The sequence below is a fragment of the Nanorana parkeri genome, unplaced genomic scaffold (assembly GCF_000935625.1).
Source record: "Nanorana parkeri isolate BGI_ZX_2015 unplaced genomic scaffold, ASM93562v1 scaffold655, whole genome shotgun sequence".
NCBI lineage: Eukaryota > Metazoa > Chordata > Amphibia > Anura > Dicroglossidae > Nanorana > Nanorana parkeri.
In genome coordinates, this window is record NW_017306923.1 from 846,563 (window position 1) to 861,491 (window position 14,929).

Here is a 14,929-nt window from a genome sequence, read left to right on the forward strand (position 1 = left end):
TCTCACCCACACGCCTTCTAACCATTGCCACCATAGGAAGCATGAAGAAGAGCAGCTGTGTGCGAGGAACACCTCCCTGACCCCCCACATCCTTGTTCCAAAACACGCCATATAAAGCCGATATTATTCCCCTCCGAAAACTCTTCATATTCCCCAAAATTTCCATTTCCGGATGTCAGTGATGATCTAGAAGAATGGCGCACACATGGCGTGTTTCAAGTACTCCTTCACTCTGCAGGAGGGAAAGATGTTTTGACTGAGACCTCTGGCCTTACCAAGCTTCCATCACGGCTGGGATAAAACGGCGGATAAGATGAGGGAGGGGTGGGAGAGGTCCGGTTCCCCAACAAAGGGATTGCTGGAAGGAAGCTTCAACTCAACTGTAGATGATACAATGATGTTTAAAGTGGAACTCCAACCAGAACTTTGGCTTTATAGCTGTCTGCATGTCTATTGCGTTAAAACTCCCATCTCCAGGACAGGAAGTGAGGAGAGCTCTTCCTAATGAGGATACACACAGCCATGTGAACCAGGCAGAGGTCAACCAGACAGGGTGACAACGGAGAATCACAGTTGGGGGGCAGTGACAGAGTGTTGTCACCGTATGACAAGGCCAACTACATGTCTGTTGAAAATGGGCAAACCTGAATTTAAGAGATAGAAAAGAGGTTTCACCTAAGAAAGGGAGATATTGAACTTCTCTGTCCTGCCTCCGATCCCCTCAACACTCTACAGAACTCAAGAAATCACAGTACTCCCCCGGACAATGTCTTCAATTACTTTACCCTAGAAGGACGGCACCATGTTTCTTCAGGCATCATCCAGGGTCACCATCTGCCTGCTGGACTGAGATGTCAGATCAGCAGACTGAGGAAATGCTTCCTCCTGCCTGCAGCAGACTGATGACATCATCTCAGCCTAAAATCACCGAACTGCAGCTCACGTACTTGTTTTTCAGGATTAAAAGTGGAGCTTTGAATAGTGGGGACATCATTTAAATCACAATACTCCGGGTCCCATCCTCTCTCCTGACACTGTTGGGCTCTCGGTCAATGACTTTTAGATCTGACATATCCGTCTGCCCAGCTCAGCTCCACGGGCTTCTATGGGGCTGGTTGACTTATAGGAGCTGCTCCCGCGATGGACTACAATCTCATGTTCAGTTTACTAATTTGTATGGAGATTGTAGTCCATCACAGGAGTGAGCTTGGAGTGGTGACTACTTTACAACACACACAGGGACCATGGGGAACAAAGGTAGCCACCCGCCAGAAGGAAGGACAGTGTCAGCACCAATTCAGAGAGGATTGGAGGATCTACAGCCGAGTGATACACAAATAGGATACATTGTTGTTCATAGTTAAAGTGACATTAAACCCTCAGATTTTTTAACATAAACCAATACTGTAATGTGCGCCTTACTCTAATCCATGGTTGTTTCCCTTCCCTTTGCTGCTCTTCCTTTTAAATCTGTATCTCTTCTCATGCTGGGCAGAACTTCCCTTTGCAGCAGACTGCCTTGTCTCAGGAATGGATACACGGTGTCTGTGTGTAGGTTTGTAACCTGAGCCAGCACTACAGGAAGAGGCACTCAGCTGCAAAACAGAAGTTCTCCCCAAGCATGAGAAGACATGAGGATTTAAAAGGAAGAGCAGCAAAGAGAAGGGAAACAACCATGGATTACAGCAAGGCGCACATTACAGTATTGGTTTATGTTAAAAAATCTGAGGGTTTAATGTCACTTTAAGGAACTTACATTTATTTTTAAGATTTAACTCCCGAGATTAGTGTCACTTTAAAGCACAGCTGGAGGGCCCGAGTTGCCCACCCCTGTTCTTTATAGCCCATCATTTCTATATTCTATGCACTAGGGATGCACCGATACCGATACTAGTATCGGTACCGAGTATTTCGGCAAGTACTCGTACTCGCCCAAATGCTCTGATGCCTAGCCCGGTACCCGAACTTCCGGTATCAGGAAGCCGAGCAGCGAGTCATTACACTCGGAGAGCCGGCTCCATGCTCCCTCGTCACTTGGTGATGAGGGAGCATGGAGCCAGCCAATCAGGAAACCAAGCAGCGTGTAATGACTCTCTGCCCGACATCCTGATTGGTCGGGAAGATGGCCAATGAGGAAGCCAGAGGGCAAGTCATTACACAAGAAGAGTCTCCAAGCACGGAGATGGTTTACCTGCGAATCGGGAACCCGGGTGGCGAGTCATTACACACTGCCTGGCTTCCTTAAGGTGAGTTCCGGTATCGGTATTCAGTATCGGCACGTATGGAAGAAACAATATCGGTACTCATACTCGATACCGAAAAACCGGTATCGGTGCATCCCAACTATGCACTTCTCTGACCCCAACTGCGCAAGCAAAAAACCTTTGGCTCTACCGCAGGAGACAAAATTACCAAACAGTGGAAATCGCGAACCAGCCGCTGTGCCATGGCATTGCAAAGATCGGCGCCCCCCCAGCCACCAGCTGGAACCAGGTAGCTGGCTCTGGCAGACGTCTGTTGCAGCCTCTCGGCTAATGAGATGACTGAAGAAAAATGGATTTGTCAATGGCTGGGACGGGGACGTACCGGCCGCTCTGCAACAAACAGCGTTCTGCGTGACTTTCTGGGGGAAAAAATGTGCGAACAATAATAAGCGGGGGAGTTCATGTGCGTCGCCCTTCTGCAGATTTATTGGGCTTTCACACTCCTCTTAATTAACACGACATTTACATAACAGCAGCTCATTAATTTCAGGCCACCGGCACCCGGGGATAATTAGGAATGCATTACCCCCTTTCTGAAACAGGTTGTCAAATTTGTTCTATCATCATCAGCAACAGCCGACTGTTAATGATGTCACCTTGTTCTTAAGTAACTTATCACCTCTTCACTGTCTACCTGCTGACGCCGCCGACCCTCCCGAGAGGCCAATGGAGTCTCCGATTGGTTGATTTGTTTCCTTTGATTCCGTTGGGAGTTCATTTCTCTTCAGGGGAAGAGAAGTCGGCCGAGTTCTCCGGGGAAAAGAAAGGTCGGCCTAATGAATATTCAGAGTACATCCGACTGTAATAAGGCAATTACACTGAAAATGTAAATAAGGACACAATGTACATGAAGGCAATTCATCCTCCAGGAAAAAAAAGAGCACCTCCGACATGCAGCAGTTCACTAATTAGAGAACTTTTTCTTCTGCTGACTCCTAATTAAACCCAATCACTAAAATCTCATTAGAGATTTAACATGTTAATGTCATTTCAAAATATTTTGCCTTCAATAATGCTACATTACAGACCATATTTGAGACCCAGTGTTGTCATAACTGGGTCGTGGGGCTGGCGGTCAATCTGCGCTTACTGTTTAATCTTAATCCTCCTGCAAAGTCCCAATAATACGTGTTGATCCTGCCAGTGAAGTCCATCAATTGGAGCTTCCAGTGATGGGGTGGCAACCAGGGTTACCTCTCACTGAGGCATCCTCCATTGGCTTATCTTTGGGTCATGTGGGGGGCGGCAGGCAGAGTTGCATGGCCGGTCTGCTGCATAATGTTTGCTTTGTGCCGCCCCCTTTCCGCCCAAAGCATTCCAGGTTACTAAGAGCCTGATGGGGAGATCTGTAAGGGCCATACACATCTACCCTCTTAGCAACCCTGGTACACACTGGCCGGCGTTCCGCCTAGCAACCAGTGGCGTCAGTGAGCTGGGCGGGATGCCGGCTAGAGCTGAACGGTGAGATGATGCAGAGGACACCCTATCCCCCACCGCCGGTACATGCCCATCCAGTGGCGAAAAAGGCTAGGGACGCCCCTGGTGGCAACGATTCTGCACTGCTCCTGATTTCTGAGTTGTCACTCAAGTAAACTGGCTGATTGCACTACAGTGGCGTGTGAAGATTTTTAAAGGGCTGATTCACAAGCCTGTAGCTGGTCATTCACCTGACCACATCTAGTCCCGCCCACTGCTTTCTGAAACGACAGCACTGCTGCTGTGGCGGAAACCCTCCCACTGTGCGCTGCAGTGTCTAGGAGGGGGAACGTGTGAGACACGGGTGAAGGAGGAGTTGGCTCCGTCATTGAGGGTAAAGGACGTTTTTTTGCCTACTTTATGAGGCTTATGCATCACATAGTAACTGGATTTGGTCCTTGTTTAGACTGTCATGCAAGTCTTGTACTGTAACATAGCTAGCATTGCAAACATAGCTTTATGGAAACAGTCTAGTATTCACCTACTTTCTACATGTATGTAATGATTGTTAATAAATACACTGCTGGGTCTAATGGCTGCTTTTAATTTTAATTTTACAATTCCCCACTTGGCCTGACCAGTGTCTCGGAGTTGCGAATAAAGCTTCATCCACTGACATTCAGTGTTCCTTCACACAGCACTTCCTCAGCAAAAACTCTGAGCTGAAAAAAATAAAGCCTTTAAATCTTTCTACACAACGATGCATAAGGTAACAGATGCCACCTCCCCCCCCCTTTCCATTTTGTTCCTGCTATTAAATGAAAATATTTTAGTTGAAGGTCATACTCGTGCGTGTTTCCAGCACTGAAAGAGTCAACCCGCGCCGGCGTTGTTAAACAGCAGCCTTAATTTGTCTCCCCGTTTGAAACGCCATCCAATTATCAAAGCTGCAACAGAGAAGCAGTTACTAAGGCTATCCATTTATCTTAAACCGTCCTCAGTAAAAATCTGTGCTTCACGCTTATGCCGTGAATACATTGAATTGGCCCGTTGGCTTAACAAGATCTCTTGAGAGCGCGTACGTGACGTGGGGAGCGATGGACCCGCTGGATGGGGGCCAGAATTGATTTGCAGGCCGGCTTCAAAATATTGCGAGCGAGAAAAGAGAGAAAAGTCCAACCTGCAAAACTGCGCAGGCCCGTGGGAGCAGAGTTTGTCTATAGACTGATTTTATAAATGTTGGCAGAAATTCTCTCCTCCTCCTCCTCCTCCACCAGCTCCTCGGCACGCCATCCTGGGGTCCTCCAGCTGCATTGTGAAGCCGAGGGCAGAATAGAACATTCGTGGGCTTTGTCAATAAATGTAATAAAGGGATTCATTTGACTATATAATGTGAAATGTATCGCACATTAAAGTGTCAGCATTTTATTTGTGTGTTTCTTGGGGAACGTTTGGGTGATGCATGGAGCATCTCTGTGTCAGGCTGGACGGAGATACTTGTACATTAATGAGAGATGTGGGTAAAACAAACACAGCAGGGCTAGCCCTAATTTGGACTCTATCTGTATTCTTTGTGACATATCCAGCCCAGTATGTCGGTGTCTTTTGTAGTTATACTACGGCTGTGCAAGGCATGGCAGCTTCTCACAGATTCAGAAACACTTCAGCAGAGCTCCAGTCCTACCTCTCTTCCATCCAGGTAGACTCCCTACTTCTGCGCAGTTAGAATTCCAGCAACAGAATGCTCCCTGGTGCTGTCATAGAAGCTCTTCATGGTCTCGTCCTGCAAGCTATATTCTGCATTGCGCTGTATTGTTCCCTCTTCTGGTAGTAGAACTCTTCACTGTGCGTTAGATGGTCGTATCTCTGAAGCTCCGTAACCTGAAGATGCCATAACCTGGGTAGTGATGCGGCAAGACTCGCCTTGATTCATGTCTTGCTTCATGGGCTAGAAGTTAAACACTTCTTGGTCATGTCCTGTTAATGGAGCTTATTTTGGTGGGGCGTACCTTGGTCTTGGCCTAGGATTGGAGCTCTGTTGGTCTCTTACTTGAAGTAGAGGTCTCCTTGAGCTGTACCATGACGGAAACTTTTTTCGACCATGTTTTGTAAGTGAAACTCTGTTTTGTCCCATCTTGAGAGGTGCACTGTCCTGGGTTGTGTCTGGAGTGGTGAGCTCTCTTTGGTCCCATTCTGGGAGGGGGACTTTGCCTATGTCCCATCCTGGAAAGAAGACCTCTCCTATGTCCCATCCTGGAAAGAAGACCTCTCCTATGTCCCATCCTGGAAAGAAGACCTCTCCTATGTCCCATCCTGGAAAGAAGACCTCTCCTATGTCCCATCCTGGAAAGAAGACCTCTCCTATGTCCCATCCTGGAAAGAAGACCTCTCCTATGTCCCATCCTGGAAAGGGGGAGCTCTCTTTGGTCCCTTTCTGGGGGAGGGGGGTCCTGTCTCCTAGGTCCTGTCCTCGGAGGGGAGCTCTTCATGATCCCATTCTGGGTGCTGAGCTCTCTTTGACCCTGTTCTTAGTGGGAAGCGTTCTTCAATTTCTCTTTAGTCCTGTCCAGGCATTTGAACTCTTTAATCCCTTCCTGGAAATGGATCTCTCTCTGGTCTGTTCTTGGTATTGGAACTGATATCACAAAGTTCTCTCTGTTGGCTGTGTTGTGTTCCCATCCCCTAAATGTTTGCTTTATAACAATATCACCTTCTGTTCAATTGATTAAGAGATCGACCAGATCTACACATCCAAATCTAGCTTCCAGACTTTTATTTATTCAGTCGTTATTGCTACAGCTGCATTGAATACATGGGAATCTTTTCTGTGAAAATTTCAGACTCTGTTCTAAATGTCTCCGCATCAGAGCAAATTTTGAGCATTTTAAATGTGCAGTTTTTAAGTTTTTCTTGCAGAATACATTTCATAGGGTCAAAGCCAGGCTGTTCTGCACGTGAGCACTTAAAAGTTTAGGTAAATACATTTATGTAACAGAAATTTGCCATGGCCTAGACACTAATAAGACCTTTTAACTCTCTGTAAAGATGTGGTCAGCTCCGTCTATCCGGATATAAAGATCGTTTTTAGCATTTTTTTTCCAAGTAGATATTTGGTGTAATTTTATTCTACACTAAACTGATGCCAGCTCTTTTGTATATAAGTCACACGCTTCTGACCCTCACAGCTGTGGTGCAGTTGAATAAAGAAGGAATTTGAAAACATGTTGCTGAATACTGCTTCGTTTTTATGGATTTAAAGATTCCACAATGTGTTGATGGGCAAACTGTGGCCAGACAGCAGGAAAGAATAGAAATTGAGGGTGCATCACTAAAGGGATCACCAGAAGGAGGTTCTTATTCCCCCATAAAAATAGCTATCACTGGAAGAATCACCAGCAGGAGAAAGATGGTTCTGATTCCCCAATATAAATCTTTAGTTATCATTAGCAAAATCCCCAGCAGGTGTAAGGAAGTTCTCCTACCTTTTATATAGATCTTTAGTTATCACTAGAAGGATCACCAGCAGGAGGAAGGAGGTCCTGATTCCTCTATATATAGATCGTTAGGTATCATTAGCAAAATCCCCAGCAGGTGTAAGGAAGTTCTCCTACCTTTTATATAGATCTTTAGTTATCACTAGAAGGATCACCAGCAGGAGGAAAGAGGGCCTGATTCCTATATATAGATCTTTATATCATGAAAATAGAGGGATCTCCAGCAGGAGGAAGGAGGTCTTGATTCCTCTGTATAGATCTTTATTATCACTAGAGGGATCACCAGCAGGAGGAAGGAGGTCCTGATTCCTCTATATAGATCTTTATTATCACTAGAGGGGTCCCCAGCAGGAGGAAGGAGGTCCTGATTCCTCTATATAGATCTTTATTATCACTAGAGGGATCACCAGCAGGAGGAAGGAGGTCCTGATTCCTCTATATATAGATCTTTATTATCACTAGAGGGATCCCCAGCAGGAGGAAGGAGATACTGATTCCCCTATAGAGATCTTTAGTTGGACCCTCATTCAGAATACTGTGTCCTCTTCTGGAGACCTCATTTACAAAAAGATATTAATAAGATAGAGTCCATAGGTGGCCAGCAAAACTGTTACAAAATCTGAAGGATAAAACGTATTAGGAGAGCTTACAGGAACTTAATATGTACAGTCTCGAGGAAAGAAGGTAAAAGGCGGGACATGACCGAAACCTTTAAATACGTAGGGTGTGACAATGGATCAGTTGGGCAGTATTTTCATGATTAAGCTGATAACATTGCGGTATGACCATATACTGTATTAGCGGGAGGAAAGTTCAAGAGTAACGTAGTTATTATTTTTGCCAACAGAGCAGTAGATGTTTGGAACAGTCTATAGCAGAGGTAGGGAATCAGTCAACATAAGTGAATATAAACATGCTGGGAATAATCTTTGATCCATAGGGCAGACTCAGTGGACCACTTGATTTTTTTCTGCCGTCGGTGTTCTAGGTTTCTTATTTCTCTGTGAGCACTTATCACTTGTTTTTCAACCCTTCAGCTGCTTATCTAATGTTGCTCCAGTCATACCATGCTGCTCTTAAACCTCACGATGAGGAACTCTTGTATGACCTCGACATCCTTAAGCTGCATAAATTATTTAGACCTGTACCATTATCGGTCACTGCGATGAAGGCTGCTGTTCTTGCATTCACCGATCCCACACTCTGCTTTTTGGGTAATTAGGCTCCCCTAGTCCATTGCAGCCTCATTAATTAGGTGATGAAAATGCCGCGGTCCCCTTGTCTGCAGAAAAGTAATGGAGATTCAGGTGAGTTCATCTTTAGGGAGGGCCCGGCGAACAGCACAGCGTGAGCGTTAATAATGAACAGCGTCAGTCTCTTCGCCAGAAATAAACTGCGCGCCCTCCCGCTGCTTCATTAGGCAATTTGCATTACAAATCTGGCGTTTCTCTCATTTCGGAAGCTTCAGAAACCTGCTAATCCGCCAGATTGTTTAACCGGGTAGCTACAGACACGGCGGATAAACATTGTCTCCGCTCACTTTGCTTACTGCGTTTATCACATGCATATACAAGAGTTGCATGTGAAATCATCTGTCTGTCACTTATGTTTTTAAACTATTCAGAAGCGGACTGTAGGAATGTATACGGTAGTATAATAAGATGAAGTCGAGGGAAATACTCTAAAACGTACCCATCAAACTAAGTGAGGGCTTGTTTTGGAAAGCATTAAATTCAACAGTGTTGACAGAGCTTTTCAAAAGTGTCAAGTGAATTTTTTGATGCCTGGGAAAGCTGTCTTTAAGAGCCCACTCACACTATTGCATTGCCATACCGTGCGCTTTAACACAAAACACATGGCAGTGCATGTTATATGCGTTTGTGTGATGCAGTGCTATTCATGGCACCCAAACGCACCTTGCCGACGAAAGCGTGGCAACGTTCTAATGCATGATATGTTGCCAGAATTTTTGCATAGATGGGCTGCCTTAACGCAAGGCATGTTAATGTGTGTGCACTAACGCACCACAGTGGTGTGCTTGGGCCCTGCACGTTGGATGTAATGTACTGAGGTTTAAATTTTGCTCGCAAATGGCGAACACTCATTGGTCAGTACGGACACCTGACCAATGAGAAGCGCTTCTTGCTAAGAAAGAAATACTTATCGGTGCCAATACCGAGTACTCGTACTTACCCAAATGCTCTGGATGCCTATCCCGATACCGGAACATCCGTTATCAGGAAGCTGGGCAGCGAGTCATTATACGCTGCCCGGCTTCCTGATTGGCCAGCTCCTTCACCAGTGAGCATAGAGCTGACTTGCCGGCCAATCAGGCAGCCAGGGGGGGCGCGTAATGACTCGCCTCCCGTCTTACTGATTGGCCGGGAAAGCCGGCTCCATGCTCGCTCGTCACCAAGCTTTCTGATTAGTCGTAAAGCAAGCCAATCAGGAAGCCGGGCGGCAAGTCATTACCCGCCCCCCGGTTTTCTGATTGACCAGAAAGCCGGCTCCATGGTTCCTCATCACCTAGTGATGAAGAAGGATGGAGACGGCTTCCCGGCCAATCAGGAAGCCGGGCAGCGGCTTCCTGATTGCTTTCTGGCCCCAAGCTTCCTCGTCACCTGGTGACGAGGAAGCATGGAGGCGGCTAATCGGGAAGATCGGCTTCCTTAATGGGACATTCAGTATCAGTGAGTACCGAAGAAAAAATATCAGTACTCTCATTTCTACTTTCCAGGATTTAATATATATATAAAAAAAAAATGTAAGTGTATTTTTGTATTTTTGTTTATATTATTAAATATGCATTTCCTTATTTTTTCAAAAGGTGAACTTGGCCTTTAATAAAAATTTAGTGAAAGTGAAAAACACTGTTTTTAAGTGTGAACTCAAATGAAAAAGATTTACTTGAAGACAATCTTTTTCCTATGTGTGTATATTTAATAAAATAAAGACCACCGCTCCCCTTTGAGTGATATGAATTTGATTGACATTGAGTATATTGATCAGTCCAGTGTGACTCCAACCTGACTTGTCTCTCTCGGTTATAGGTGGGCCCTGCACAGACACAGTCCATGTCTCTTTAACCACGCCGACCAAAAGATCCTGCGACACAGGTAAGAGGCAAAGCTGGCCCTTATTGCTTGATCGAATTTAGACTGAAATTTGAATGTTCACGAGCGGCACCATCAAACCATTCATTATAAAAATGAAGCCATACATCATGAAAATGTTGACACTGAAGTTTGATCTGCTTATTATTTACCTTCCCTGGTCCCTTTCTCCCCGCTCATCAAGCATGGTAATAAAACATTTTAAATAAAACATTGCCATGTTTACCACATACCTTATTCTAGACTCTGTGATGTCACCACCGGGTCTCTATGCATTGCAGGCAGATCATGGCTGGTGGGAGCGGCCAGCAGGGTGCAGAGATGTTATCAGGAAGCTATCTACAGCACCTGCTGGGATAATACAGGATGACGATGGATACATTAGAGAAAAAAGCTTTTCACAACAATCTGATATTTAGACCAATATTGTATTATTATCAGCAATCTAAGTTGGGCAAAGCTCACTCTGAGCATAGAAATGTAGAGTAAAAAGAAGAAATATGGAGGCTGCCATGAATAGCCTCAGAGATGCACTACATACCATGGCTGGTGGGAAGGGCTGGCAGGGTGCTGTGCATAGCTTCCTGAAAACATCACAGCACCTGGACTCAGTACTCCTTCTCAAGAGCCCTAAGCCATGATGCAAGCAGTGGGCTGGCTCTTGGGAGGAGTTAGGTAATTATCAAAATGCCTTGATGGGTGGATGTCAGTCTTGAAGAGTGGGCGTTCCTAGGCTGTCTGCATGTATATACAGACCGCCATAGGGTAACACCCACATGTGTGCTGAGCTGCCATGATTTAAAGGACTGGAATCCAAGCAATGAAAGGTTGGGCCAGGGACAGTCAGTGCTAGATATCCTCCAGCCAGGAAATGAGGCTGGTTCTATCTGATTTGCTGCAGCTTCTAATGCAAGAAGAGGAGCCGGTCCAACAGTGCAAGACTGAAGGGAAGGCCGGAGTCCAGCTTTAGCACTGTTCCAGGATATCTACAGATCGTTGATATAATAACATTTTCCTTGGTATCCATACAACATTTATACACTCTAGTTGTGTTCAATTCTTGTTTTATTTGTAATAAATTAAAAATAAAAGGAATAAAATGCCAATAGTGGAAGTAAACAAGACTCTAACGGCAAACCAGAAAAATCTGTCACAGACCATACCGTGCATGACATCTGTTTTCAGCGAGGACGACGGTCCATTGAGACAAACACTGTTGAGTAAACATCTTCAGCCAATTAATACGTCCCATTGAAGCCAACTTAGAGAGTTATTTAGGTCAGGTGACAATTTTAGCAGATGTCCCCTTATGGGATAAAAGGTTATGTTTATGAAGTGAGGTTCTTTTCATAGAGATCAAACACCTCACAGGCATTAGAGTGGGAGAGACTGAATTTGGGTTTAATGTTCTCTTAAAGTAGGTCCAGTAGATGAGGCCCTGGGTGCAAAGATGGAGGGAAACCTAAAAGGGGGTTGCAATGGTTGACCATCCTCCAATTATTCTTATTATTATTATACAGGATTTTTATAGCGCCAACAGTTTGTGTAGCGCTTTACAATGTAAGGAAGACATTACAATAGAATGCAAGACACAATGGTAAGGAGGGCCCTGCCCCTGAGGGCTTACAATCTAAGAGGAAGGGGGAAGTGATACATGAGGAGGTAGCTGTGTGGGGATGAATTGTTTGAGAACGTGATAGTTCAGTGGTTAGTGTTATGTGGGATAGGCTTCCCTGAAGAGATGAGTCTTAAGGGATCACCTAAAGGCAGTCAGAGTGGAAGATAGTCGGACATGTTGGGGTAAAGAGTCCCAGAGGATGGGATAGACTATAGAGAAGTCCTGGAGGCCAATAAGACTTACAGCGGACCTTCACTCGTTAGATGGACAGCTCTTCTGCCCACCCCCCAACCGCCATTCTCAGGTTCCATACAGTGGACAAAGGGAAGCAGACCTGGTGACGCATCATCAGGAGCCAGCTACCTGAGCCAGGAAGAGACAACCGGGTCTTGATGATGTCAGAAACAAAGATGGCGGCATGGAATCCTACGTGTGGCAGTGGTGTAGTGGGTCATAGCAGGACAAGGCTGGACTCGCTGGGTAGATGTGTATGTCAATTGTGCATAACACTGGCACTACTGGCAGAAAAGCACACATGGGGGGGGGTTCATTCTTCTTCAATGGCCGTCCATGTCTACATGATATGGTATGTAAAGTCTTCCACTCTTCAGGAGTTTATGAAGACGAGTAGACTAGATTTTGAATTAGTGACCTGTCTGACGGTGGCAATAGTGTAACAAATTTGTGTAATATAAATGGGCGCAGCCACTTCTAGCCTCCTTTTGGGTAAGCAGGTGGCAGAGTGACAACACAGGAGCACAACTGGGTGACAGGGACAGAGCGTTGTCACCTTATAACAGGATCCTGAATAAGGATCTTCATGGCAGGATCACCAGGGGTCATAATGAAAGTAAAAAATATTGAAAATTACTTTTGAAATTACAATATTATGTTAAAACATATGAGTTTTTAGTGATTTGGTTTTATATCTTCTTTATTTACCAGCGATATCATTTTTTTGCTGATTTTGTATATTGTTTTACAAATCGGACTCTTTTCTAAGCCCAGCCGGCTTTCCTGGGGAGCTGTGACTGTAGTCCCGGGCTGACGCATTGCGCTCTGTAGCAGTGTATTATGCATCCACTCTGTATTTCTTTCTTGATGTAGAGCCAAGTTTTACTGTCAGATGTTGATCTGAGGGGTAGGAAGTGTTTCCAAAACACACCATTACCCCTAATGTGATTTGAGGGTCTCCAAGGCAGAGAGCAAACTGAAACACGAACAGCCCATACTGCCACGCAAATCCCGACTTTTCCCGGAGAAACCGGCTAATCTTGTTCTTTGACAGCGCCGGCGGATCCGTAATTCAAAAAGACAAATGATGTGTATTCATAGGAAATATTACCGCTTTGTAATGCTCGGCTGCCAGTATTCCAATGCCTAACACTTCACGTAGTGCTATTGGTGAAAAGTTTTTGGGATTAGGGATGGAGAGTATTCAAAAGAATCAAATGTGACTTTCCATGCTGAGTGTCCATGAGTGTTCCACGCTCCATCCATGACTCTCACTAAAGTATGTCTGTCACCTTAGTGAAAGGGTTAAAGGGCCTGCATCAAAGGGCTTTGGCATTGTGTCGAAGGCATCAGTCTGACTTCAGTATGAGATGCTTCTGAGATGATTCAGAATTCATTGACAAGTACATATGACCTGCAGTAGTCCTCCTTCTGACCAACAGTATCCTTCCTCCTGACTTGAATTTGACCTGCAGTAGCCTTCCTCCTAACCTGCAGTAGACCTCTTGACCTGCAGTAGACCTCCTCCTGTCCCGAATTTGGCCTGCAGTAGACTTCCTCCTGACCTGAATTTGACCTGCAGTAGACCTCCTCCTGTCCCGAATTTGGCCTGGAGTAGACTTCCTCCTGACCTGAATTTGGCCTGGAGTAGACCTTCTTCTGAACTGCATTTGACCTTTAATAAAAGGAGAATTATGAGGTGAGTGATTATCACTCAGCCTCATAATCTGAGCCGACCTGGGACAATGAAACTGTCACAGGTCGGCTGAGTAGATCGGGAAGTGAGCGAACACATACCATCGCTCGCTCACTTCTCGATCTATCCCTGCAGGGAGCCGTGACTGTTACTCACGGTTCCCTGCAGGATTCCCCCCTCCCCTGTCCGATCCTCCAGCGCTGACTGGTGGAACGGACGGGGGAGGGGGCGGGTACCGCTGCCTCTAGATAGGCAGAGCCAGCTGTCACTCACGCAGCTGGGCGGATCCCGTCATCTACGTCAGGATCCGCTGCGGCCTCTCAGTATACCGCGAGCTGTAGCTCGCGGTATACTGAGCTTAGGGTGGCGGGAGGACGCTAGTATATGTCCTCCCGTTACCCTTAGGAGAACTATGGGGAAAAGCCCTAACCCCATAGTTCTCCTTAAAGTTGTGCATCTCCATAGACTTGTATGAGAATGTTAAATCCGCTTGAAGTAAAGAAACCCTAAATTGATTCCGGCACTTTTAGAATAATTGTATAGCCAGTTAACCTTTGTCATATGACACCCCCAGGTGACGAGGGAGCATGAAGCCGGCTTTCCGGCCAATCAGGAAGCCGGGCGCGGTGTAATGACTAATTGCCTGGCTTCCTGATTGGTCGAGAAGCTGGCCAATCAGGAAACTAGGCAGCGAATCATTACACGGCGCCCGGCTTCCTCATTGGCCAGAAAGCTGGTTCCATGCTTACTCGTCACCTGGTGATGAGGGAGCATGGAGACCGCTTCCCTGCTTAACGGGAAGCCGCGTGGCGAATCATTACACGCTTCCTTAATGGGACGGTAATCGGTATTGTTGAGTACCAAAAAAAAAATATTGGTACTCGATACTGAAAAACCAGTATCTGTGCATGCCTATTGGATTTCCATCTACTAAAATTTGCTTAAGGTATGTCAACATATTCCTTTCATAGAAATGACTGTAAGATTCCCGTGCCAGGCGGTCCCGTACATTCCGCTTAGAGGTCACGTAGCTCTCTGTCTCTCAGTGCCAGCCGCACTGACCTTTCTGAAATTGTCCCCTATTAAACCAATGG

At 45.7% G+C, this 14,929-nt stretch overlaps 1 protein-coding gene across 1 annotated transcript in view; it reads left to right on the top strand.

Moving 5' to 3' along the window:
* The window catches only part of ZFAND3 (zinc finger AN1-type containing 3), a 138,495-nt gene that overhangs the window by 93,787 nt on the left and 29,779 nt on the right, over positions 1–14,929 (top strand). The window contains exon 4 of the mRNA XM_018563334.1: positions 10,225–10,290. Coding sequence (XP_018418836.1) covers positions 10,225–10,290 — 66 coding nt within the window. The remainder of the gene's footprint in view (positions 1–10,224; positions 10,291–14,929) is intronic.